This window comes from Siniperca chuatsi, linkage group LG10, assembly GCF_020085105.1.
Source record: "Siniperca chuatsi isolate FFG_IHB_CAS linkage group LG10, ASM2008510v1, whole genome shotgun sequence".
NCBI classification, from domain to species: domain Eukaryota; kingdom Metazoa; phylum Chordata; class Actinopteri; order Centrarchiformes; family Sinipercidae; genus Siniperca; species Siniperca chuatsi.
The window spans coordinates 26,211,403-26,239,067 of NC_058051.1; the positions used below are offsets into that span (position 1 = coordinate 26,211,403).

At 42.2% G+C, this 27,665-nt stretch overlaps 1 protein-coding gene across 12 annotated transcripts in view; it reads right to left on the reverse strand.

Annotated features, from left to right (window-relative positions):
* Positions 1–27,665, reverse strand: part of hspg2 (heparan sulfate proteoglycan 2) — a 94,684-nt gene that overhangs the window by 33,696 nt on the left and 33,323 nt on the right. For 7 of the 12 annotated variants that reach the window (XM_044212742.1, XM_044212739.1, XM_044212734.1 and 4 more), the window contains exons 4-37: positions 25,031–25,090; positions 20,570–20,679; positions 20,312–20,370; positions 19,853–20,025; positions 19,675–19,713; positions 18,427–18,552; positions 18,074–18,274; positions 17,879–17,998; positions 17,227–17,358; positions 16,759–16,903; positions 15,905–16,062; positions 15,638–15,778; positions 15,356–15,519; positions 15,091–15,270; positions 14,595–14,791; positions 13,967–14,114; positions 13,332–13,459; positions 12,997–13,083; positions 12,594–12,652; positions 12,243–12,304; positions 11,906–12,046; positions 11,559–11,732; positions 11,097–11,276; positions 10,868–10,986; positions 10,643–10,754; positions 9,960–10,073; positions 9,636–9,763; positions 9,310–9,396; positions 4,039–4,109; positions 3,797–3,861; positions 3,541–3,681; positions 2,326–2,517; positions 1,897–1,935; positions 310–759 (exon numbers count right to left, since the gene is read on the reverse strand). In XM_044212742.1, coding sequence (XP_044068677.1) covers positions 310–759; positions 1,897–1,935; positions 2,326–2,517; positions 3,541–3,681; positions 3,797–3,861; positions 4,039–4,109; positions 9,310–9,396; positions 9,636–9,763; positions 9,960–10,073; positions 10,643–10,754; positions 10,868–10,986; positions 11,097–11,276; positions 11,559–11,732; positions 11,906–12,046; positions 12,243–12,304; positions 12,594–12,652; positions 12,997–13,083; positions 13,332–13,459; positions 13,967–14,114; positions 14,595–14,791; positions 15,091–15,270; positions 15,356–15,519; positions 15,638–15,778; positions 15,905–16,062; positions 16,759–16,903; positions 17,227–17,358; positions 17,879–17,998; positions 18,074–18,274; positions 18,427–18,552; positions 19,675–19,713; positions 19,853–20,025; positions 20,312–20,370; positions 20,570–20,679; positions 25,031–25,090 — 4,502 coding nt within the window. The remainder of the gene's footprint in view (positions 1–309; positions 760–1,896; positions 1,936–2,325; positions 2,518–3,540; positions 3,682–3,796; positions 3,862–4,038; positions 4,110–9,309; positions 9,397–9,635; positions 9,764–9,959; positions 10,074–10,642; positions 10,755–10,867; positions 10,987–11,096; positions 11,277–11,558; positions 11,733–11,905; positions 12,047–12,242; positions 12,305–12,593; positions 12,653–12,996; positions 13,084–13,331; positions 13,460–13,966; positions 14,115–14,594; positions 14,792–15,090; positions 15,271–15,355; positions 15,520–15,637; positions 15,779–15,904; positions 16,063–16,758; positions 16,904–17,226; positions 17,359–17,878; positions 17,999–18,073; positions 18,275–18,426; positions 18,553–19,674; positions 19,714–19,852; positions 20,026–20,311; positions 20,371–20,569; positions 20,680–25,030; positions 25,091–27,665) is intronic. The other 5 variants (XM_044212744.1, XM_044212743.1, XM_044212741.1 and 2 more) reach the window with 4 other exon arrangements.

Here is a 27,665-nt window from a genome sequence, read left to right on the forward strand (position 1 = left end):
TATTTGCTTAACAATGGAAAATACCACCCAGTCAAGCATTGGGATTGTGTGAATTATCCATTCTTTGGTAACAATAAACTAAATATATTCTGCATTACCTCTGGAGATAATTAATTCACTAATTAATTAATCTGTTAGGTGCTGTTGCAAGTTTCTGAACTAAACATTAACTGCCCTGGACAAACTGAGTACAGCTGGTTGTTAATTAACTTTTAAAGCTTTACTATCAAAGACAGCATTACAGTTTCCTACGAGTATACGCCAAAAGGCGAGAAATGAAGTCATCCAGTCAGTCATGCCACTGTCTACCTTGCTGTTGTCCCCAGAAGGACTAGTAGACGTCTTGCTCACTGTGTTCTTGCTCTGTTGTTTAACAGCAGGGCCAGACCCCAAAAAGAAATACAAGAAGTTACCAATATGACCAGGAAACATAAGGCTTGTAAACCTCTCGCAAACACTGACTGAGTGTACCTGCAGACGAGGAGCACGGCCTGGGGAATAGCGTTGGGGTCTGGTTGGTCTAATGGAAGAGGAGATACCAGATGGAGGAGAAGGGGGGCTCAGGTTACGCATAGACCATCGAGAGGATGAAGAGGAGGAAGAGGAAGTTGGGACCCGAGAAGAAAAAGAAGAAGAAGAGGAAGAGAAAGAGGAGGAGGATTTAGAGGAGGAGGGAAAGAACGGAGGGGAACCAGCTCGTCCATTGGAGAAGTTAGAGAAGAGCGCCCAGACCTCATCATCCAGCTGTCTGACATCACCCTGGGAAGTGGGGTACCGGAGATACAGAAGATATGTAACCATGGGAACAGTCGAAATGACGGAGGCGGGATTTAGAATTTAATTCTTCCACAATGTACACTTATGTACATCATTGTAAGAAGGTGAACATGCTGAGTCATGCTTTTTAGTCTATGATGATTGGATGTGCTGTACAACAAGGCGCTGGTGAATTGTTCTCACTCCCAACAGCCGGATCACACATAAAAAAAACACATAAATCAACAACTTCTTGCACTGTAGAAACTTCCCTGAGACTTTGCCAACTCAGACCTCTGTGATTCACACACATGCAAATGCTCACGCAGAGTCTGATAACATGCTCCTGCTCAGTGACCCTTCATCAAACCGAGATGACTCTCCATGCTGCTACATCTACGAACCAAGGGGATGTATTTACATAGATAGTCCACAAACTCTGTGTGTGAGCTTATGACGACAGAAACACTGTGCATCAATTATTCTCATTAGATGTGCGATTGTTGCCTTCACTCCATCAATCTACAGTGCTGTTCATACAAAATACCTGGCTAGCTCTTTTTGATCTGTGGGTGTCTTTGCGTTCAGAGGCCATTAGGTTCCAGATGGAAGCATCCTTCCTTAGCTGCTCCTCTGGCAAGTGTGAGTCACTCTATTGATGTGGATAAAGCAAACTCTTTGATCACTTTCCTTATCACTGAGCTGATGGTATTTGGGAGTGTTAAGGCAGTGTTATTTGAGCAAAGTTAAACTGAATGAAGTTCTTTAATGGACCATTAATGATCAATCCATTTACATGGCTCATGTGATGTGGAGCAGAAAGCAATTTCTCTGTGCAATATGCACTGCGATTAAAGTGGTCAAATCTAGACACTGTGGCCACCTTCAGCTGCAAACTGCAAACACTGCTGTAAAATACCATGCTTCTAATAAATAATTCAGTAAACACCAAGAAATAAATAAAACCATACAACATTATGTGTATCCATAATGTATGAATATGCACCACATAAAAAGCAAAATGTATGGCATTCAGTATATCACACAATTCCACATCAACAGTAATTTCAAACATGCCAGACAACACTGTACTTCAAACTACAGTCACAACATGACAACCACTGTCTGACATTACTCTACCTGCACTGCTCGTTTCCCGCGAGCAAAGAAAGAATCTTTCTATAGAGTGCAAGGGGCAAACACAAAGAAATGGAGAGCTATGTTATGTAAGTGAGCACTGGGTCCATTAAATCTGTGCACATAATTTTACCCTGTGAACACACAGATTTAAGAAGATGACAGATGAAGATGAAGATTTAACAAAATGTTGCAATGGAGGCAAAGAAGGCTGATGCTAACAGACTGAAAAAGCTATCTGCTTGAAAAGAAAGCTTGGCTGATGTTTGAAGTTAGACAAAGCAGCAAAATGGAGAAAGCGATAGAATAAGAGCGATCTACAAGTTTCTGATGAGTGCTGCTCAGCCCCTTATATACAGCAATAAGGAGTTCATGGTCTTGCTTCGGCTACATCCACTGATTCAGCCGCTGTGTGTGCTCTTTGATGCTGACCTTGTCTCCCTGGTAGACCCCAGGAAGCTGCCAGTAATGAGGCTCTTGTCCCAGGTAGTCAAAGTTGCTGTAGGACAGCTGAGTGCCTTCAGTGGAAACCTCCACAGTGAAACCAGTGGCGATGCGGTTGGTGCGTTGACGGTTGACCAGAGCGAATGCCTGGAAGTTCCCTGGAGAAAAGACTGAGGACACCTGCAAGAGCACATTTGAAAATACAATCAAGCTCCAGTGGTAGATACAGTAAAAAACAAGAATTTAAATAATAAGTGATACAAATTACTGCTAACTCTACGCAGCAATTTTGATTGTGATTGGACACATGGCTCACTTTTCTGACTGCATGAACATTTTAGGGAAAGAGGCAAAGTCAGTTTAAGAAAAAACTCAGAATTGCAGCTGACTCAATAGGCAAATATAAACTAGCCTTCAGTCGTTGAACTTGTCTTGACCCTCAGTTATAAATAAAGTCAAAACTTAGGACTGATTGTGGTGCTAGAAAGATGACTGACATTTAACAATGTGCAGATTTTCATAACGATTGACTTATCAGTTGGGCTAAGGGCTGCTGTTGACTATCTTTGCAGTAAATGTAAAAATAGGGTGCTTTTGCGACACTGGAGCTTGGGAAAAGTGAATAAAAACCACTAGTGTAAAGAGTGTTATATGTTTCAGTATTTCTTGATACTATACTATATCTGTTGGTCACACTGTTTTGCTTCTCAACCCATCAAGCTGTTATTTGCCTGTGTAAGGCTTACTCTGAATGTGAAGTCTATATGTGACCTTATAGACTTCATGTTTCTCACCCTTTTGCCCTGGGGAAATTCTGAGAGACAAGAAGTCAAAAGTTATCTTTGCAGTTATTCACTTAGCAGAACAGAGTGGGTGCGTAGAAATAATTGCCCACGTGGGGAGATATCAGTCAATCTCTGGCCAACACCACTAATGGACGTGATCTCACTGGCTTGAAACCACTTAAGGCTGGTGTGATGAGGGAAAATTTAGACTTCCCTGAATTTAGACCACACACATCTTTTCTCTCTCAAGTAAATGTTTAACTCATGCTGATATGATCTTTGCTACTGAATAGCTGCTTTATCCAGTGCAAACGTACATTTGGTTTGGTTGTTCAGAGGTTTAAATGACCTCTTCTTGAGGTATGAACCATTGTACTGCTGCTGTGTCATTGTGTCATATACCACATAAAAGCCTTACCAGGTCTCTGTAGTAGGTAGAGCTGGAGCACTGCTGAGTGACGCCCATACAGAAACAGGACAGGCAGCCATCTTTGTTTTCCAGGCTGAGATGGAAGGTTCCAGACTTACAGCTTGAGCAAAATGGGCCTTCAGTGTTCATCTGCAACACAGTATCAATGAAATGTGATACAAGGCCATTCAGTCCATTCTAGTCGGAAAGAGAACAACAACCAGAGAGTTGCTGTAAAGAAATGCAAGTGTCTTTGTTTGATCACCTTGCAGCGGCACACACCACCATTGCAGCCTTCACTTCCCCTTTGGTCACAGTTATAGCAGTTACCTGTAACAGGGCAGTAAAGCAGATAGTTACAATATGTACAAGCTCTCTTAAAGACACTGTTAAATCCAGATGAATTATGTCAAAGGAATCTTTGCAACTTTTGTTAAGATAAAGAACAAGCCAGAAGATGGAACAATATCTGTCATGTTCCTCAATCAAAATACAGTATGTATGTACCATTGACTTCATTGTTGCCAACACTACATCTCTGTCCAAGCAGTGGGTTGCCAGTGTATCCTGCGGCACATCTGAAATATAAATAGACAATGTGTTAAAGTAAATATTTCCAGTCAAGGAGGATACAAGTTTTAACCCAAAGAACAATGAGGCAGGAAGCTGGGAAGTCTGCAAGAGATGATACATTTGATGAATCATGTCCTTAGGGGAGTCTTCTTGACCCAAGGCAGACGTCATCTAAAAGCAAAGGACTGAGTCATTCAGACAAGGAACATACAAAGGATTCTGTTATTCCATCCAGTAAGTACACATACACACACTAAGCACTAGTCTTATATTCATATGACCTACAAATCACACAGCTTTTGCATTGAATACAGTTTTCCCAGAGAAAAAAGATGAAATATTGCTTGCACTGGAGATGGATGAAGCATAGCTGCTGCTAAAACATTCAACATGTCTCAGATGTTGATTCCATCTCTCATGAGTGTGAAATAACTGAAACTGAGGAACACCTTTGCACAGGAACAAAAACGTTCAGAAAGAATCAGAAAAATGTTAAAAATAAAAGCTTCACAAATACAGAACTAATATCAGAAAAAAGCAGAGGTGGGGATAGTTGATATAATGAGTCGCAGAAGAAGATGCTAAGCTGCTAAAGAGGAAAGTTATTTCTGATATTGTGACATAGCAAAGCAATACGCCTTCAACCCAAGCAAACAATGCCACTGCCACCAGAGCAAAGGCTAATCCAACCACAGACCTGTGAAGGCTGCCCTGAGGACAGCTGCTGTCAGTCTTAACTCACCTGTCCTCTGGCAGGTCCGTAGGTCAACAGCCAACAAGAGGACTTCCATACTATGAACTTGCTTTGGGAAACCCTTTTCAAACTAACTCCTGAGATGTACAGTAGTTTCTAAAGTGTGGTTAACTCAGTCCTTCCAGTCCTCATTATGTAGGGAAATAGAAAATACATCAGAATAGATCATGTGAAATTGCTAAAAATGTTCATGTTCAGGGCTATTAAGAAAGGACACAGCTCATGACAACATGATAAACAATGTGGTGTCACATCACATTAAGATGAAATTAAACAATTTCACAAACAATTTATACTTTTAATTCTTCTAAAAACTATATAGATATGATTTTGAAAACTGGGTGTATTCCTAACAATTTTCTAAATAGTGATGCTGACAGTTGTTCAGTGATAGACCAAGCCCTGGCCCCGCTAGTGGAAATATTGGCTTGTCAGCATCCAATGCTTTGGTATAAACAACTACTGGCCAGATTGCTATGAAATTGATTATGAATATTCATAGTCCCCAGAAGATGAATCCAGTGGTTTTCAGGCACATCCGACCTTTCTTCTAGTGCCGCCATTGGGCCAAAATATCAACAGGTAAATAAGAAATATCAAAATCAAGATACCATTTCCAGTAAAATGTCATGTTTCACAGAGGAACTCCACTTTGGCCACACCACGATTTTTTCTGGTAGAATGCCATGAAATTTTCTGAGCATATTCATGCTCCCAAGAGGTTTTGTTCATCAGAAAGATTCTACAGCTGTGCATTGAGCTAAATGCTAACATGCTAACATGCTCACAATGACAATGCTGATGTTGAGCAGGTATAATTTCTACCATGTCTTCCATATTAGTTTAGCGTGTTATCATAGTAACACTTGCTAATTAGCACTAAACACAAAGTACTACTGTGGCTGGTGGAACTGTCATTAGTTTTCCAAGTATCTGGTCATAAACCAGAGTATTGGATAAATGAAAATTTTGACCCAAGTGAAAAGTCAGGAACCAAAATATTTTGAATTCATCCTCTAGGGACCATAAATGTCTGCAACAAATTACATGGCAATCCATCAGTCTGAACCAAAGTGGTGGACCGACAGAACTACACTGCCATAACAAAGTAAGTATGTTGTTCTTCTCTTCTAATGTTTTCATATTGATGCATATTATTATTATTGTGGCATGTACGGCCACTAGCAGGATGTTAGATTATTAGTCTTGTCTGTAATGTACTGGTTCTTTATCTTTTAAATTTAACATTTGAACTAATCTTAAGACAATTGAAAAAAAAATTCTCAAAATGTAGAACATGTTAGGGCTCTCTGAGTAAAAACATTCAGCACAGAAGGCATACACTGCAAACAATACGTAACTTTGTCCTAAAAGGGTTTTCCAGGACACCAATGCATATCATTGAAAACACCATTAAAGACATACCCATGTGAATGCAGGAAGCAAGAATGATGGGCATAAGGTTTTCAAAATGTCCTAAAAAAAAAAAAAAAGTTGCGGGTGATACTTGTAAAACTTGAGGTAGTCTGGCCATAACACAATGGACAAATGTATACACATAAGAGGTACAAATGCTAAGCTATCTCTTCATTGCAGGATTTTGTGCAATAGTTCTAATTGTAATAAAATACACCTTAAAAGCCATTATTATCAAAATCATAACACCACATCAGGATGGCATTAAATATCTGGAAAGTCCCTCTAAACTAACACTGTCATAAAATCAATCCCTTCATGAATTTCCGTTGACGTGATCGCAGTAACAGACATAAATATCAGGATCAGAGCCTAAAGATATATACAATAGAAAAAATAAAAAACAATAAAAACCAACATATTGTTTCCTAGTCATCAGGGATAATTTTGATAGGAATGGCCAGCCTTCCCAAGACAACATGAAGAGAACCCTTTTTATTGTTTTTCTGCTTTGCAGACTTGTAATCTCCCTTTAAGAGCTGCAGTAGGTCCAAAACACCAAAATGAGGGTTTGTCTTCTTTTTCTGCTGGGGTTTTTTAGTTACTTTCTTCGCAGTGGTAGCCTTGGTTTTAGGGGGAGTTGATTTCCTTTTCACTGTTGTGTTAGACTTCTTCTTCACAGTAGTAGCCTTGGTTTTAGAAGGAGTCATTGTCCTTTTTATTGTTGTGTTAGACTTCTTTGCAGTTGTAGCCTTTTTAGGTTTTGTGGTTGTGGGTGTGTTATCCGTGGAATTCTTTGGTTTGTATGAGTTGCGCTCCATCTTTTTCTCATTTTGGTTAGAGTTACCCTTGTGTGACTTTGATGATGTCTTTGAATGGTCATCTGAAGACTTACCACCCTCCTGAACCTTTTGTGGAACTGGTGCATCTGATCTAAACGCTTTGATTCGTCCATTGTTTTTGATAGGTAATGCAGAATCCTTTTTATTGGCCTGGTCAGGCTTTGCAGGGTTTGATTTGTGAGATGGTGGCTCCAGTTGAAATTTAGTGATTGCTGCTTCTTTTTTAACTTGCTTTGGTTTTGTTTTGCTTGGCTGTGAAACACGTTTAGCTGTCACAGCGGACCTCCTGCCTTCTGGCCTTTTTGTTTCAGGCTTCACTGTAGCTTGAGATGTAGATTTTGAAGTAGTCCTAGGTTTACTCAGGGTGGTCTTCAACTTGATCGTTGACCTTGTTGAGTCTTGACTTTTGGATGACCTAGTGACTGACTGGAGCTGTGTGGTGTTTTTCACTGTTGTAGTGATGGCTGCTGATTTGAGTTTTTTCTCTCTCTGAGGAGCAGAAGTGGATTTGTTCACGGGGAGGCCTGGGGTAGGTATGCTTTTGGGCACTGTGGCTCTTCTGGTGAATGGCGTTTCAGTAGGTATAATTCTGACTGGAGGCTGAGGTGTTAAGTACAACGGGAGTGCAAGGACTGTGGCGAGTGAAGGCAGAGCCCTCTTTTCTTGGGGCGAACGGGAAGTGTGTCTGGCACGTTTCATTTTGTTCATCTCCTGAGCCAGGGCAGTGAAGCCGTCAATCAGGATCTCCAGCCTTCCCTCCAGTCTGCTCAGACGGTCCTCCATGGCTGTGTAGCTCTTCTCCAACTCACTAACCTTCTTGTTCTTCTCCCCAGCTGAGTGGATAGCGATGAGCTCCTTCAGCTGGGAGCTGAGATGACTCTGCTGGTCCTCCATACTATGAATGCTCTCCTTAATATCAAGCGTGTTTTGTTCCAGCATGCTCAGGCGCTGATTAAAAGTGTTCAGGTGAATCCGGAGTAGGTGCTGGAAGCTGGAGTGTCTTCTCTCTGGGCTGGGTGTGAAGCGTGGTGGGAGTCTGGGTGCTGATCTGTTGGGGGTGACTGAGACAATGCCCATCGCAGCTACTGTAGTGGAATGGCTAATGCGCTGAGCTGCAGTAGACAGTAAAGTCCTAGTAGGGATGATGATTGTTCCTATGGTGGTAGGTAACTGGTAGTCAATGTCATCATCATCATCATTTCCACTGCCATGCAGTTCTATCTCTTTCTCCCAGCTGAAATTGAATACTGCTTCAGCTCCACATCCCACAGGTAGGAGGCCCTCTATCTGCTTCTCCGGGAAGGGGTCCCCACAACTGTCTGCAGACGGCATCTCTTCGCTTAATGTCAAAACAGCAGAATCAGGTATGATGCAGGCAGAGACATTCAAATAATGAATGATTTATGAAGTTTCGTCTTACACCCAAGTCACCTCATCATCTTTGTGCTCGGAGCGGCAAAGATTGATTAGCCAGACAGGAGTCCTCATAAATGCCACATCTACATTTATGTCGTAGAGACCCAGAAAATACATTTGGTCTGTGCACAGACAGAGATCACATAAACCAACACCGTAAAATTTCGCTACCAGCAAACCACAAAGCTCAAGTAGACAGTAACCTCTGAGAATGCTTTAGGAGGAGAAGCAAAGGACAGGAGAAAGCAAAAGTTAGATCTAAAGCCAACTAAACTAAAGGTTTCCTCAGGTCATACAGCACTGTTATTTCTCCTTTGGCAAATTTCTTTTCCACAAACAATAAAATCTGAGCGATGGCATTCTCAGTACCACCAAAGGCCCCATATCGTATAACAAAGAAACATTATTCTACCACAGCAGAAATGACCTTACATTTTGCAAATCAATAAAACCAAGAAAACAATATCCACCAGCAAAAACAGGACACAGCACAAAACTTCACAGGTACATGAGAATGGGTGGCACCATTTTGCGTCTCCCATCCCTTGACTGACACCACTCAATCACAACTGCCGGGAAAAAAACAAGAGAGGTGTGAACCACAGACATGCTTATATCCCTTTCATATGAATGAAACCACTAGGTGCTACTGCCAGCCCCTGCTAACCTTGCTGCCAGCCAGCCCAGTAACCCCAAACACTGAGCAGTGTTCAGAGGACCGTGAGAGGAAGACAGAGAGGAAAAGAAAAAGCAGAAGGAGAAAAATGGGTGGCTTACCTTTCACAGCGACGGCCAGTGTATCCAGGGGGACATTTGTCACAGGTCGGCTGTCCATCAGAATCTAGATAACAGGTCGAGGAGAATCTGTGCCAAAGGAGGGCCACACACACTATGAGGATGCTCTTTTTGGAATGAATCATGTAGTTTCATAAACAGTTTAATCTCTGGTTATTATGGGGCATTTGAATAAAGTGGTTTATCAGCTACTGCACTGCACAGTTTACTTTGCCTAATGTAGCATTAAACAGAATAGTTAACAGTAATCTAATAACCGACTGAATAAAACTGACACAAGTTGAAAAGACTTTAAGACATGAACTCACTGGTTGCTAGAAGTGGTTCCAGGACAAGGGCAGGGCTGGCAGGCCTGAGCACCGCTCGTTACAGGGTTTCCATAGAAACCAGGCTGACAGTGCTCACACCTTGGCCCGGCGGTGTTATGGAGACATTGCTTTTGGTCAGGACACACACAAAGAAAGAAGGGGTGAGATCCACGGAACAGTTGAATATACAGTACTTGCGAGTGACAGTGTGTTTCCACATGTTGGGATTCGCCAAGAAACCATTAGTGCATTCCACTGCAGAGATCAAAGCAGCTTCAGTGCTGGCAAAGAATTGAGAGAGAAGAAGAGTCGCATGAAACCTACCAGACACCTGCCGGTCTCCGGGTCACAGCTGCTGGCGTGACCATTGCAGTCACACCTCTTACAAGTGCCCAGGTAAAGGCCAGAGCTAGTCCGAGTGTAACCTTCATCACACTCCTGCAATGACATGGAAAAATACCTCAGGTGAGAGACAAGTGATGACAAAGACGAATATGTCTTTGTTCCACTGCAGCAGGCAGACAGACTGCAATTATCATCAAGGACTGTAATGGAAAAATAGACTTTACAGTGCTGTTCTTAACAAGTTTAGGCATAGCTGTGATTGCCTTAATTTTCTTTCATTTTTCAAATTCAAACTAAGTTAAACTAACTAATCTAAAGCATGAAAGTTAATTCTTGACAATGGAAATAGTAATTTGACAAAAAAAATATTCTTAACTTAATGTCCACTTACTAGCTTTTTTCTGAGCTTTGAACCAAAACTCACAGTCTTCATCAGCAAATGGAGTTAGCTCAGATGTCACGGAGATGGCTCAATTGTGATTCTACCATAGGTCACGTGATGCCTGATAAGCCATCTCCATGACAACTGAGCAGACTCCATCTGCTGATGAAGACCATCAGATGTGGATGAAAGCTCCAAGATAGCTAGTAAGTGGACCTTAAGTTAAGATTTTCTTATGGTCAATTAAACTAAATGACTTCTCTGAAATCTGCATGCGTACCTGGCAAGAGGGTCCTCTGTATCCCTGAGGGCAGGTGCACTCTTCCACCTCCAGAGCACGTTCATTACCAGTGGATTGAGGAACAGCAATGTCCATCTTGATGTCTGAGATACTATTTAACACAAAAAACACACAATTAACAATACAATTTATATTTTCCATTAAGTGTAATGCTCTTGGATAAATTTTGAGGTATGTGAATGAGCTGTGAAGTGACAGAGGAACCTGCTCTCAGCCATGTTGTCTGCGTAGGTGGCCCTGATCATGAAGACAGTAACGTCAGCCAGAGCCATCAGCAGGTGCTCACGAGTGCACGGCTGCCCATCAGCACGACGCCATGCAGACTATAAGCCAGAGAGATGGAGAATGGAGAAAAGAAAAGGTTAGTCTACTAACTTTGTGTGAGGATTCAGATTTAGCTAAAGGACACTCCCCTATGAACAATGAAACACACCTCTCTGAAGGTCACAGTGACAGTTTGTGCGATACGTGGGAGAGGCTTCGTCCGAGAGTAGTGTTCCAGGAAGATGCCATTGCCCTGGAGAACCACATCTGGCTGATCGTCAATCACCAGTGAGCGCTGAAATGGTTCAAAGCGCACTGTGTAGTGAAGCTCCCCGCCATAGGCCGTCACCTGGTAGCAAAGTGGTGAAAAGAGAAGCTCCTCTCAACAAAAAAGAATTGTGGAAAGGTATTTCACTCCTATGATACTGTGGGGGAAGTCACAAGACACCCGTGTTGGGCTTGACTGTGAATTCTCGCTCGTGTGGATATGTGCAACCTTTTCACTTGACATCATGTTGAGGCATGACTGAGTGGGACAGAAAGGATAGAGAGACCTAGCTTGACTAATACTTCTCACTTTTTTCCTCTCCTCTCCCCTAGCCTGCTCTCTGCTTTGTTGTTTTTCTCTCACCTTATCTCCTCTGAAGCTCTCAGGCAGGACCCAGTAGTAGATGTCGTTGGGGACACTGGAGAAGGAGCGGTAGACAACTTCAGAGGAGCCCCTCTGGGAGATGCCTTCGGAGATAGTTTTAGTGTTGGCACTGTTAGAGAGGGAGAAGAGCTGCCCGTTCACCCCTCCTCGCACCTAAGAGACACAAACACTTTCGACTTGAGCACAATCACTGTTTGCACATTGCATCTCACCATTTAGCATCTGAAAGGATTTGCTGATACAGCATGACTGCACAAACACTGAGTCAAACCTTGATACCAAAAATATTCACCCCTCCCTTTTCCATTCGTAGCTTGGCAACATACCTGATCTCTATTCCAAGTGGAGCTGGCACACTGTTTGGTGACGCCCATACAGAAACAACGTAGACAGCCCTCAGGGTTGGCCTCTGACAGGTGGAAGAACCCGGGCTTACACTCGTCACACAGAGCGCCTGCCACGTTGTTCTGCACATACACACACAGAAACAAACAGGCACATGTGTAATCCATCTGCCTGTGAAGCTCATTTCTTTCATAGAAGCAAATAAAACAATAAGACACGTCAGCCTCACAAACTACAAATGAACAACAGATTTCACAATTAATGTTTATGATATAACCCTAATATTTCACTTAGCAGTTTACCATACTGCATATATACCTTGCAGCTGCATGGTCTGCTGTTGGAGCTGATTGTTCCTCTGTTATCACACTTGGAGCTTTCTGCAGGGAGAGAGCAGTGGAAAGAAGATGACATATGGGGAGGAAAGTGCACCTGGGAGTCTTCCAGCCCTTCTGCATACCAGAGACATGACCACATACTACGGCCTACTATAACACCAGGGGAAAAAACCCATGTGTAATTACACAGGGTTAAGACCTCCTTGCAGTCCTATCGCTAGATGACTGAAGAGTACAATAGGTGAAACAATCCAGGTGCAGCTTCCGTCGATTTCATGCCTTGAATTGAGAATTTCAAAAATGTCGGTGCAATTGTTGAACATGTACTCACGGTTAGGAACACATTTTCCATTAGGCAGGAGGGGGTTACCCATGTAACCAGGAGCACATCTGAAATGAAACAAAAATATAATATAATATAATACAATATAATATAATTTAATATAATAAAGAGATACGGTTGACCATTTACCACAATTTATTTGGTTACTGTTATTGCTCGTTCTGCTTGTTACAATCAATCTTTCAAAACCATATTAGGTAGGGTAGGTTGTGTTATTAATAATCAATATAAATATTGTCATCGTAATCATATTATAAAGTATAAAGAGGAAATGTATCATTACAGGCAGTCATTAAAGAGTGATACCATTTCTTATTAACCATATTACTGCCATCTCCAAACTATTTAAACAGTAACTTAAAGGGACAGTTAATGATATCAGCTTCCTCACTTTTCACAGCGTCTTCCTGTGTAGCCGGGCCTGCAGGCATCACATGTTGGCTGTTGGTCAACATCCAGGAAGCAGGTGTCAGAAAACCTACAAAGCCCAACAAAAAAGCCATAGATTAAAATGTACAACAGTGGGTTAATGAGTAGCATGTTGAATGAATAAACCAGTGCTCAAATATCTGAATGAGCTCAGCTTTTGGGAATTGTTTGGGGAAAAACCGCAGGGTGAAACAGCTCATTCTTTTCACACTGATGCCTTGTGTGTGGTATGTGTCTGCCCCTATTTGTACTGTAGATGTGTGTGTGTGTGTGGTCTGGGTGGATTTGTGACCTTACCTGCGTGAGGTCTCGTAGTACGGGCAGGGGCAGGGCTTGCAGTCATCGGGGCGACCTCGGCTGGGGTCACCAAAGTAGCCTGAGCGACACTTGTCACACTGAGGACCCTCTGTGTTGTGCTGGCAGCTCTGTGGCAGGGAGAACACACTGGTCATTCTCTTACGTGGATGCCACTCAAAATAGTTTAAAAGTAACATGTTGGGGAAATACACTTATTCGCTTTCTTGCTGAGAATTAGATGAGAAGATCAATACCACGTTTCGTGTCTGTACTCTAAATATAAAGCTAGAGCCAGGAGTTGATTAGCTTAGCATAAAGAATGGAATCAGGGGGAAACAGCTAGCCTTTGAAAATCCACTAGCTGTTTCCCTGTGTTTCCAGTCTTTATTCTTAGCTAAGCTAATCGCCTGCTGGCTTTAACTTCATATTTAGCATATATACTCAAGAGTGGTATTGATCTTCTCAACTAACTCTTGGCAAGAAAGCAAATAAGAGTATTTCCTTTAAGCAGACAAACATCTGTTATGATCAACAAGCTAAACTCTTCAGTGTTTTATAGTAAGGAAGTGATTATCAGACAATTCCAATTAATCATAAGTGGTTGCCATTCTTTCTAAAAAGGAGTTAGCTATTACCAGACAGTGTCCGCTGATTGGATCACAGGCACTGGCATGTCCATTACAGTTACAACCAGCACAGGTGCCAAGATATGAGCCACCAGGGACACGCTCAAAACCAGAGGAACACATCTCACAGGACAGGCCTGAATATCCAGGAGGACATCTGGGAATGATAATTATGAGTCAAGCAGGGTTTCAATCCAACTGTTTCAATAACACAACTCAAATTACAACACCACAAATTGCAAACTTTCCTAATGTTGTAAATAAAAAACAGCTGACTGAAGCACAACCAAAATACATTTTTATTTTGTTGGCCATGTTTGCCTTTTATTAGATAGTAGAAGTAGAGAGAGAGGGGAATGACACGCAACAAAGGTAATTGGCCGGAATTGAATCTGGTATGTTACATTCTGGGACATAGCCACCAAGCCGTCCCTTAAAAATCCATTTTTGTAATTTATTTCATAAACAAGCAGTTATTGCATAAATGAATGTTACTGTATTATTGTGCAGCACTTTTCATTCTAAATATGCGCACTCTGGACACGTCTGCTGACTGACGGCTTGTAAGGATCTCCCATCTCACTTAACCCCACAGTATCATGCTGGAATCTTCACTTGAGGTTTTTTTTTGTCTTACCTGCACTCTTCAACATTCTTAGCATGACCCAGAGTGCTGAACTCTACAGTGGTGGTATCCATGACAATGTCACTGAGTGCCACGCTGACCATGTGGTTGTCGTAGATGGTGCGGATGCTGATGCTGTCCAGGTTGGCCAGCGTCGTCATCAGCTCCTCCCGGCTCACAGGGCGGCCATTGGAGTGCTGCCAGTTATCCTAAAACAATAACAAGCAGTTCGCTGATGAGTGTACATTTAATTCAGATTTATTTTATTAGTTTTGATAGGGGATGTATAGCTCTTGATTTTTATGTTGAAATTTTGTTGAATTGTTAAAATTTGGTCAAAATTTTGTTATTGTGAAATTTGGTATTTTTATTCCTCAGCTTTGAATTTGCAGCCAACCTCTACAACATTTTTGAAAGAACTACACATCATCACCACAAATTTAGCACAGGATTGTGCAGATTCTGCACTTTTTTTTACTAGAATAACTTTTCTAAACCAAAGACCTACTTCAGTGAATTTGATCTCCTTCTGGTTGGCCACTCGGGCAGGGGTGGCGCTGCCTCTGCGGTACACAAGCCTGCGTCCATTTCCAACCAGCATCACATCCGGCTTCTCCACAACCTCAGACAGACCACGAGCCAGTGTGTACCGCACCTTGTACTTCAGGGATCCTCCATAGGAGTCAATCTAAAAATAGATTAAATGATTTTCATGCTTAAGTGTGATAAATTAGTTAAGTAAAAAAAAGTCTGTAAATAATTTTACTCTTTACCTTGTTTCCCACAAACTGGCGAGGCAAGGTCCAGAAGGAGTCAAGGTTGAGGAAACGTCGTGACAGGTCAACGAGCTGGAACTCTTCCATCTCAGGGTTAATGAGGAGCTGAGTGGAGGAGAGAGGAGGAGTGCCTGGCCTGGAGGGGTAGGTGACATTCACTCCTGGAAGTAAGAATAACTAAATGTTAGGACTACACAAACTTTTAAAAGTATTTCAGTTGAGAGTTTATTAGCTCTGTTAGCTCTCTATCAGTTTCATAAGCATCAATGGCTTCAGTGCCTTTGAAGTCTTCCTCCTCAGTGAAACGCAGGCTGATCTGGTTGCGGTAGCGCCCGGTGCCCTTGCAGTTCTTGGTGATTCCAGCACAGAAGCAGGATACACAGCGACCCTCCACACTGAAGTGACCATCAGGACAGTTGCCTACAGAGAACAAGTCGATTTATACTCCTATTGTAACTAGAATTCATTTATAGTTTGTTGTAAAAACTATTGTGTCTCTGATGGTGAACCCACGGTAAAAGTAAGGTGTCAGTAAGGTGTCTGTACCTGGATTTGGATTCGATGTGAGAGTTAGCACTCCGTCAGGGATACCAAACACCAGGCCTTTAGCATTGATGGCCTCACAGGTATACGCCCCCTGATCTGCCTCCTTCACATCACGAATGGTTAGGGTGCCACGGCCGTTCTCGTTAGTCATGGAGATCCTGGAAACACAAAAACAGCACAAATGATCACTTTTACAGCAAAAAACTCAGGGAAAAATCTATGTCAACTACGGCATGGACCATAACAGGAACCCTTCTATTTCTGACTCATTGTAACAGTCTGCGGAAATATTGTTACACAAAGATCCATACTCCAACTTCATCTGTAATTGCCTAACCACGCGCACAGCAGACTACGCCCAGAATGAACATTCTGAAACAGCAAGTTTTGGAGTTGGAGCTCACCACAAATATCTCAGTAATAAAAAATCACAGATCTAAACACAATTACGAGTCAATCAGCATAGAAACACTGATCTAACAGTTATACTGTGGTCTCAAAGAACACTCATCATACAGTATGTCAGGTGAGAAAGACAGATTAATAGTCATTTTCAAATCATCATGGTCTGCTGCTGATCAATTAGTCAAAATTGGCTTTCACCAGATGCAGATGTTTTGTTTGAAACAGGTTGCCCACAGTGCAACAGATGTTTAACACATTTTTAACATTCACAGCACATAAGTGCTGATAAAGAGTGCAAAGATATTTAAAATCATTTGGACAGCATATTCCATAAACCCTGAATAATCCGTTATATTGTCAAAATTAGTTAGTTTAGTTTGTCAGTTAGTTTTAATTACAGTACAGATGATAAAAAGTCAGCAGGGTGGAGAATTTATCATCAAACCCACCTGGTGCTAGCTGGAATGTGTCCCCAGTTGAGTCTCCAGGTGATGATGGGTGTTGGCACTCCAACAGCCTGACAGGTGAACGTCACTGTCGACCCCCGCGCTGCCTGAACGGACTCTTCTGGCGGGCTTGTCACAGAGGGAGGGGCTGTAAAATGTCAAGAAGATGAGAACACATAATAAATGCACATGTACAAAAAGGCTGGCATGTGACTGGAATTTGGCGATCCAGTGAAAAACCTAAATGTCTGAAAATCAGAGGAAACATAATTCTCTGCTATGGACGGACCCTTTCAGTTCTCAGGAATGGAATGGTTCACAAAAAGCTCAAAGGAACTCAGAGGGTGACTATAAAGGAGAGGCGAAGAAGCATAGAGTGAGTGTAAAAAGTAAGAAAGAACAGAGTGAAATGTGCATTAGAGAGGGAGAAAGATATTGAGTGAATGCTGTAGACAGATGGTGGAGACTTACTGCAGTCGTACTCATCAGAGCGGTCAGGGCAGTCTGGCTCTTCATCACACTGGTAACTGGCTGGGATGCAGGTGCGATCTTTTAGGCATTCAAACTGCTCAGGAGCACACCTGTCATCAGGACCCTTGGTGGCTGTAGTTATGACAAAATGGAGATTTGTCGCAACTTTTAATCACTTGTAAACAGTAACATCAATTTAAGGCTGAGAGTTAGATGATAAGACTGATGCTACTTGGATATCTGTACGCTAAATATGAAGCTACAGCCAGTAGTCGATTAGCTTAACTTAGCATAAAGACTGGAAGCATGGTCTGGCTCTGCCCAAAGGTAACAAAATCCACCTACCAGTACCTGCTAAACTCACAAATTGCATGCCATATCTCTTTCGACAAGTTGTGGTTTTATGGGGGTTGTTATGTGCTGGAACAATTTTTTGGCTGGAAGCAGCTGTTTCCCCCCGCTTCCAGTCTTAATGCTAAGTTAAGATAACTGTCTCCTGGCAGTAGCTTCAAATTTAACAGACAGATATGAGAATGGTATTGACTTTTTCGTCTAGCTCTCCGAAAGAAAGCGAATAAGCGTATTTCCAAAACTGTTGACCTATTACTTCAAGGCATACATTTAATGACTCACAAAAGAAATGGAGACTTACGGCAGTCTGTTTCATCTGAGTAATCCTCACAGTCGTTGTCTCCATCACAACGCCAAAGCTTGAGGGCACAACGACCATTTTTACACTTGAACTCATTGGGTTCACAAGGAGATGGAGTACCTGTGAAAAGATAGAGGATAATTAGTGTTTGTTGTTGGTTGAGAGTGTGCACCTGCATAAGGCTCTGTTACTTACCACATCTGAACTCGTCGCTTCCGTCCGAGCAGTCCCTCTCTCCGTCACAGATGTAGTCTCGAGGGATACACTCTCCGCTCTGGCATGTGGCTTGATCTGCTCTGCAGGGTCCAGGTGGGCTGGGGAGCCGCGGGGGCTTCTTGATGGCGGAGGTTGAGGGCGGAGGGGTGGTGGAAATTGGAGGGCCCGGCCGTTTTATGTCTAAAACAAATCTCTGATTAAACTTAGCACATGTTCAAAGTGTGTTACTTAGAGCTGTTGCCGTAAGTGAATATATCTCACATCCAGCCAGTATTCCATGCTATAGCCAACTGTGTTACAACTTGCTGGCCAGTCAAGCTGAAGCCACTCACCACAATTGGTCTCATCACTCATGTCTCTGCAGTCTGGTCTGTTGTCACACAGGTATTCCATCAGGATACATGTCCCATCACCACACCTGTGCTCATCTGGCATGCAGGGTCTGATGCCGGGGGTTACTAAGAAAGATGCAGAGGGAAAGAGGGAAAGGGGGGAGGGTCAAAGACATGCAAACCAAGGCTACAGTACAGCCAATACAACACACTACTGTCATATCACAGCACAAATAAAACAGTGAGGTGAGGTGAAACACAACAGCATCCTGGGCCCTTAAGCCATCAGATTACTACAGTGAGTGTAACTCTAGCATGTTGTAAAGACTTTAGGGGTGAGCTTTAAGGTGAGCTTTTTTACTCAAGGAGAATTTCAAGGATATTATAATATTTTTGTAAATATGTTTTTTGCATTATGTTTTCTGTTGGGTGTAAAATCAACAATATCGACTCACTAGACAGACTAGACACACAAGACTAGATACACAGAAAAGACAGACACACAGACTACACTAGGCAGACTAAACTAGACACACAGACTAGATAGAACAACTAGACAGACACACAAACTAGACTAGACAGACTAAACTGCACACACAAGACTACACTGGACACACAGATTAGATAGACAAACTAGACAGACACAGAGACTAGATTAGACTAGACAGACTAGACTAGACACACATACTAGATTAGACACACAAGACTAGACAAGACACACAGACTAGACTAGACTAGACAGACTAGACAAGACAAGACACACAGACTAGACTAGACACACAGACTTGATTAGACACACAGACTAGACAAGACAAGACCAGACAAGACAGACAGACACAGATAGATAGACATTAAAGATAAAGTTACCAGTACCCTATCCTATTAGTTGCCATGCCTGTGTAGGGAGTTGGTGGAATTTGCGTAACTCAAAAGCTGGTTGAGATTGCAGTGAACAGCAGCATTCCTAATCAAACTCATGCCATGCAATGGTCCTTCTTGTTCACTATGCACTATTGGACTTTAGGGACCAAACTCTAAAGTCTACTTTTCATGGGTGCTTCCATACAAAACATTCCACAGAACACATGACCATTGCTTGCATATGTCAAAGCAAAGGTCATCGTAAAATTTCAACGTCACAAGGAAGGAAATGCTCGACTGTTATTTCTAAAGGCACTACAGTCATCCTACAGTTTCTACAGTACAGTCAGCTCAGTCACCATGCAGATGGCATGGCACAGTACAAACCTGGCACTGCTATAGGCTCCACTGAAGGCAGAGGTTGAACTAGAAACCAGAGGGAAATGGTAAGGACACTGCCTACCGCTCTGGTGGACCTTAATTTGCTGTAAACATACAGCAAACTCTTGTGCAACAGAGTCAGTCATTTCACAGCTGTGTTAAGTGTTGTTCCTTGAGGTCTTACCTTCTCCAAGCCGTCTGAACTGAAAGCCCTGGACTGATGTGACGTAGGAAGCAATGGCTCCCTCCTTTACCACATTGTACAGCACGCTGCGGATCTGTTCATCATTGCTGTTGTAGTCAGAACCCACGTCCAACTCTACAAATACATCAACGCCATCCTCTCTTATCATCTTCCTGGAAAGAGCAAGAAAGGCCTGGTAAGGCTACAGTTTATGTGGAGTGCAAAGCAGATGGTTAAACAGGAAAGCTTTTTAGAGGTTTCTCTTTGGATGTCCCTTAGAGAAATTATTCACTGCTGATGAATTACTGACTACAGGCCTACACTGTTGGCCTTGTACAGTTTGGAAAAAGGGAAAGAAATATCACCTGGCCAGAGTAAGACACCCAGGCAGCAGCACACAGCTGCAGGGTATCTACTTTGGATGTCACAAGGCGTGATATAAAAAAAATTTGTTCTTACTTAATGAGGACCACGCTGACTGTCTGGACACCTGGAATCCTGTTGTAGTCTGACTCCAGCTGTGGAGGGAAAACCAGACTCAGTTAAGTTGAAAGTTGAAATAAACAAACCTAGGCCTTATTTTCAGACATAAGGTCACACATACTTAAATCAGCAAAGTCATAAATAACATGCCTGAACATGCCTAAATAAGGTAGCCTTGGCGTACTGTATATGACTACTATTCAGTAGAGTTTATCCTATGAGAATAGGACATACCGTGTCCACCACTGCTTCAGAGATCTCATTAAAGGCTGGTGAGAAGATGTCCTCGAGCTCGGGGCCGTAGACCAGGGAGTCAGTGAAATTGACGAGAGCTCTGTAATAAACTGGAAATGGGGGGGGGGGGGAGAAATCTGTCAACTAAACCACACAATAACAGACAACGACCACAGGCTCAGCATTAATGTCCATCTGTTGCCGGGTTTAGATATTAAAAGCCAGATTCAAGCTGTTTAGTTTATTTAAGACAGTGTGATATGGGATACTGTTTGGGAATTATTTCCCTTAGGAAAGCCTTTGGTTAAATGTTTCAGAAAGTAAAAACTGAAAAGTATGACTGTGGCTTAAATAAGAGCCACATACAAATTATAGTGTCTATTTCCATATCTCAATTGTGGTCACGTCTGTGCCGAAGCTGACCACGGCAGCGTTGCACCACACATATGCCCGAACAAGAGGCGCATGCTGACACAGTCACGCTCTCATCCACATACTTAAATATAACCGTGAAATTACAGTATCAAAGCATGTCTTCCTCTCTGTATGTGTCTTTCTGTGGGTCATGGACATGGAGACACATACCCAACATACTCACAAATAGTGGCAGGCAGCTGCTGATAAAGCCACTTTGTTGCAGACAGGACACAGTACACTGTCTGAAACCTAATCAATGCAAACATTCAAATACACAGTTTGTGGATATCAGCCAAAATAGCAGGGCCACGAGTTTGCACCAGATCTCTTGACTGAACACTGATGATATCAGAGAGTTGGAAGGTTAAGTGGGAAACAGCATCGCTACTGTGCCAGCAGCTGCAGAGGAAGAAGAAGAAAATCTTCTGTGATTTCTTCTGTAAATGTGGAAGGGGGCCTCAACATTCCCTCCACATTTACCAAGTCAAACACATCAGGCAGGGGGCTGCCGCAGGGATTATATCAATGGTTTACAGAGAGGCTACATTAACTCGTCTGACTGGTCATTAAACATATAGGTCAACGTAAGGCACTCCGTATTCAGACATGAATCAACCTTTGTTTTCACTTGCTTGGAGTGCCAGGTGAAATGCGGTAATCCCATCAGTACAATCCTGATTTTTTTCAAGTAAACTGATCTCAAAACCTTTCAAAACCTTACAAGCAGCTGGTTGATTTTACACCTACTGTATCCATTGTCTCTGCCCGAGTGTCCTTAATTAAGGCACTGAACCCAAAAGATTGCTACAGTGTTCCTGACCTTGCCTTCTAATCCTAATTCCTGATAAAGGCCAGAAACTTTTTTTGCACTTTGCTTCACACTTATGCACTGCTGCAATTATTTAAAAATGCTGTATTTTACTTGATTTTTACTTGATTTGCATTCTATGTACTTTTTTCTTACTTTATTTTTATTATTCAGTGGGTTTTATTTTCATCTTATTTTCTATTAATTATGGCATTCTATCCCTGTTTTATGTTCATTCTGTCTTTTTTATGTGAAGCACTATGTGAGGCATATAATTTCTTTGTTACTTTGAGCTACATTTCCTTTATGAAAGTTGCTATACAAATGAAGTTTATTATTATTTTTTTTTATTAATCACTGAAGAAATACAGCGAGGGAATAAAGACTAAGTTCAATTTCTTTTTGTGCACTGACAATAGAATTCTCTTCTTCTTCCCTTCTCTTCTAGCACTCATATTGCCCTGCATACAAAAAACTCCACCCATCTGCCACATGCTCTATGTGGGTTAGGACAGACCATAAAAAGGAGTTTTTATCCAATGTATCATGATGTCATGCTGATTTATTTAAATGCATTGGTAAGCAACCAGTGACTCCGCTGTGTTTTGTACATTAACACCATTCAAAATAAATGAATGGAAGGTTCACACATTAACAGTGGTACTAACACTTTCTGTGGCACACAACTTCTTGCATAACAGTTCCACATCTCAAAAGCTTGGCATTTTAAAGGATCAACTGTTTCCAAAATTGTGTTGACTTTTGAGCATTATGATTTTTACATCCCTATCTTCTATACCCATATGCCAAGAAAAACGATTAATTCAACTAATCAATTTTCCCACTCCAGTTACAGATTTTTGAAACATTGTTAAATTCTATATATAACTACCGGTATAAAACATCTTGATGAGCTATATGAGTAACTCATTATCAACAAAAATGTCAGCTGTATTATTATAATTCCATTGCCACAGGCTTAGCCCATGAAACTTAAAATAGCCCAGGCCCGCAGGGTGCCCCATTCTCACACTCATGCCAACACTTTGTTAGGACAGGCCTGCCAGCCTCTGATTTCAGACTGGAAGTGTGAGTTAAGGGAGGAAGTCAATATTTGTACTGTTTCTTACAGTCAGATGCTACTTGCCATGCCAAAAGCAAAGAGTCATGTTCTAAGTAGGCATCTGCTGAGCAAACATACATGCCCAAATATGTGCAAAGCATTAAATCTGCACACACACACATACAGTGTGCAGAGCACTCTTGGTGTATATCGTTCTCTCCCTTTCCCTTCTCCTTTGATAATTACATATTACTAGACATGTGGATACTGACAGCAGACATTTATGATGCTTACCAGGAGCTACTTAACTAAAAGTTAAAGATTTTGTGTCTCACACTCAGGATGTGTGTTCTCTGTGTTAAAGGCCTGTGAGGAACCTTGCTGCTCCACTGCCTGAGCTTTGGCTGGTAAATAGCTGTCCTCTCTAAACACGGGTAAATTCTCTTTCCTTACACATAGCACTGGCACTACAAGACATCCCATTCCTGGTGAGGAAAAGCCTCATTTATGACAAAGTAAACTGAGCACTGCCTAAGAAAACACACAGCGATGTGAACATGTAACAACAGAACTGCAGGCTTTAGCGCAGCCTGGCAGGGTGCCTGAGTGCTTGCTTTGCAGGCTGTTACTTTCAGACTTGTAGGAATAATTGTTAGGCCTGAATGTGGAACCAGAAGACAGGCAACATCAAAGTTATTCATCAAAGCGCCTCATTTGACCCGCATAAATCTAATCACTTGAGTGGGTACTCGCCGCCAGGTCAACAGCAGCTCGTAGCCCCAACTCTCTCTGAGCTTGCCGCTTTGACGTTAAGGCCTGGCGAGTCTGGGACTGCCGCCGCCTAAAATCCTTTGATTAGAGAGCCGAGTTGTGCCCCGCTGCTAACGAGCGGCTCTTTTACTCCAAGACCCATTCTCCTGTGCATCACTCACTGTTTCCAGGGGGGGGGGATCCCCTCGTCAAGCATCGCTACCATCAAGAGTGATGAAACTGTCAGAGTGCAGACATGATGAGTGGGATGAAAAAAAGGAGCATTCCACACTCTTAATTCACAAACTTATTTAGCTATTAAAGCTGTTCAGTAGAACTGTGGCAGCTTTGTGTAATGGGCCCCCTCTGAACACATAGAGGCCTATGCAGAGACAAAGACTTGATTGAACAGTGAGCCCAGCCTGGCCTTTAAAGCCCAGCCACTTTGGGCTTGACCTTCAACCCCCAAGGCAGCACCCACGCCATCGGCCCAGCAACACGAGAGCCATTTAGAGAGGAAGTGAGGGAAAGCCAGAATCTATAAGAACAAAGCCCAAACCATATTGACACAGCTATCTTTAAAAAATCAAAAATCTTTAATAATACGTGTTTTTCCTTTCTGTGGGCTTTTCCTCTTTCTCTCTCTAATCTCCATCTCTTTCTAAATCTTTCTCTCTCCTTTAGTGTAATATATTCATATGCCAGCTGCCTCTTCCTCAGCTTAACTCATGTAGACAGGACCCCTGCTACTTAACCCTTTTACTGGTGGCCAGCCAAACAACTCTGTCTCCAAGTCCACTCATTGCCCTCTGGGGAACTCTTGGGAATAACTTCTGGCTTCACTATTAAGCTTGTCCTGTTGTGCTCTCCCACAGCTTGCAATGTAAACATCAAAAACCACCATAGTGTATAAAAAAAGCACTTTTTTATACTCATGTTGTACTGATTCTGTGAAGCAGCTGGTTGATATGATTGGGATGAGCCATCTGCATAAGGCTGAAATTACTAAAGCACTTCTCAAATTTAATTGTGGAACATATTTTTCAAATGTTGGCTGTCCACATAGATGAACAGTTACACTGTATGTAATTCCAACATATCTTTACAACGATGTTTTCAGCTGGAAATGCAAGTGTTGGCACTCGAGTGTGATGAACTACAGTATTACTCAATGGAACAACCCCATCATTTTCCACTGGCATCAGAAAACACTGGGAGACGCCTGCAAGACACTTGGAAAAACAGACTCGCTAGATTTGAACACTGCATGCCCAAGCTGAGTCTTCCTTGGAATGTTATCTGAGATTGTGCTTGGAAATGAGAGTGCATAACTGAGTGGAGCAGGTGACAGGAGACTGTGCCAAAGACAAAAGAGAGGAGAGAAACCGTAGCATAAAAACGAAAGAAGTGCTTGAGGACTTACTGTAGTCTGGTTCGACTGGGCTCTGTATGTTCCCCAGATATGAAGAGTCCAACCAGTGTGCTATGGCGAGCAATGAGGGGTGAGGAGCAAGGAGCGAGAGACATGGGGAAGAGACGTGGTGCAGAGGTCAACGGGGGAAACAAACAGGAGCCAAAGGTCAAAGATCAAACAAGAAAAGCGACACAAGGACCAGAGAGAAGGATCATGTTAGCCAGGCAGGTGCAGAGAGGTTAAAGTTTCAGGAAAGTTAGTAAATGATTGGAAGCGAGGAGAGAAAATAGAAATTGACAGTGAGAAAGAGAATTGCCATAAGAGTTGTCTTAAAAGAAACAGAAAAACAGGAAAAGTTACTGAACTGGTCAGAATTGAAATATACAGCAAATAGAATATACCTATTCAAATGCGTTAAAAAATATCAGTGAAATAAACATAAAAGAAAACAGCCAAGACAACAGCAAGAAATGAAAGTAAAGTTGTCATCGCAATTTTATGAGAAGCTCGAAAAGTCAGCATCAACTTGCTGTTATCAATTGTCCCACTAACTCAATGGGACAGTGGATCCTGTGGTTTTTGTTGACTAATGAGTCCAAGCAGTGTCTGTCTGGAAACACACAAGGATGTCTGTTTGCATGTTAGCGTCAAGGAGAAAAGGTCAGAGGGCAACGCTTTAGAAATGACTCCTCTTCAGTCCAACAGAACAAAGAGGATATCCTACGAACCAAACACACACTTCCACGCACCGCTCTTCACATTTCCACTGTCCGACACACATATCCACCCTGGGGTTTTGCAGCGACGCAGGGAGGAGCTGCTTCCTGTTTTCCCTTCTAAATGGAAAGAACTGAGCACCATTATAATCATTTCTTCCCCCCCAAAAGTTAAGCCCTCTGCACTGGCATGGGCAACAATGACCATGTTCTGTTTTGTGGTGACTCATTCATTCATTCTTCCACTGCTTTGGATGCAGTTTCATCGTGTGGCATTCTCTGAAATGTCAACTGAGGAGGCCTCTCAGTCGCTCTGAAACACGGATGGGTTTTAAGAAAGGGATCCTTGTGCAATGGTTGATTTTATAACAAAGTTTTCTGAATATCTGTTCACTGTCTTTCAATACAAAGTTGTTATCATGTAGATAGACAGATTTGAAAAAAATGTCACTAGAACTGTGCTGACAAGACAGATTTTCACACTTTAAATCAATACATTCTGTATGAGTCTACTCCATAAACCTCGACAGACTGCAAGAAAAAAACAGCTCCTTCATAATCGAGTGTGTTGGATCCAGCTGTTTTACAGCTGCACGTACAAAAAACATATGGCGTCTGATTTCTGATACATTACTGCAGTTGTGGCATGTCTTTCAGAGGAGATTTAGAAAAAGTTGGGGTAAAGTCTCGCTTTTAGATTGACTGTAACTGCTGTTGCCTGGTGCTACAGCCAGGTGAAGAGCTGGTAAATTAACTAACAGAACAGAATATTGCAAACTAGGAAAAACAATTTAAAGACTACAAAAACAGTTGACAAAAAACTTGCCCAACCCAAACCATCTGATGTCCCCCCCAAGAATAGTGACCCAGACTAATTAAAACTAATGAAATATCCGCTACTTCAAAGGCTGCAGATATGTGTTGATCCTTGTCAGAGTCAGAATGGGAGAGAGAGCCAGAGAGAAGGGGATAACAGCTTCATTATTACTCTCCACGCTTTTATGTGCTGATCAGGCCATGATCACTAACTGAAACAAAGCAGTCACTGTATAAGAGCATGAACAGACAGGAACTTTGCAAAGATACCACTCTTACCTATCAGGAGAAAAAGGAAAAAGAGTGATATCGTAAGTAAGCACATCCAACGGAAGAAAAAGAGTTAACAGTTTGACAAATCCCAGGAGAGTTATTATTTAATATGGATAGTCTCATGTGTTCAACCAGGAAGCCACTGATCAACTGTGGGGCTTTATCCAAATAAACTCTCAGATCTGGGGAAAACCACGGGACAATCAAAATAGCCTGCCAAAAACCACAAGTTCTAAATAAGTATTTATTTTGTAACAACAAACCATTTTCCTTTTCACCAATTTAAGGCATTATCTTCTGTTGCAGCACAGATCATCATGAAGGTCACCAAAATAAACAGATGTATCAGTTACAAGCCTGTCCTTGACACTGCCATGAGGAAAAGGAGATCATTCAAACAGCCGCACACGCTCTGTTTCAGTGAAAGCCTCATCATCTCTTTCCTAAAGAGGAGCGGCACAAGCCACTTCTCCAAGGCAACACATTTGTTATTGGTACAACAGAGTGTAGCATCACGGGGCTATGTGCAGCAATAAGGCTCAAGTCAGTAAGACCAATCAGCAGTAGTGTTTCAGTTCACAGTCACACTGACAATTATCTGTTTGAAAATGGATCGAGGCTTTTATCAGTGGCTGACAATTCAGACAAAGATTAAACCAAACATGTCCTTCAACAACACAGCTCTCGTGTTTTGTCTGCTGTTACAACTGCCCCTTGTCCACAAAAGGGAGTTAGCCTCCTGATTATAATGTGAAACAAGTTTCTCCTAAACTCCAGGGTCAGTGTGTGACTACCTTGAGGGCCCCCAGCAGTGAAACAACGACCTCACCAAAAATAAC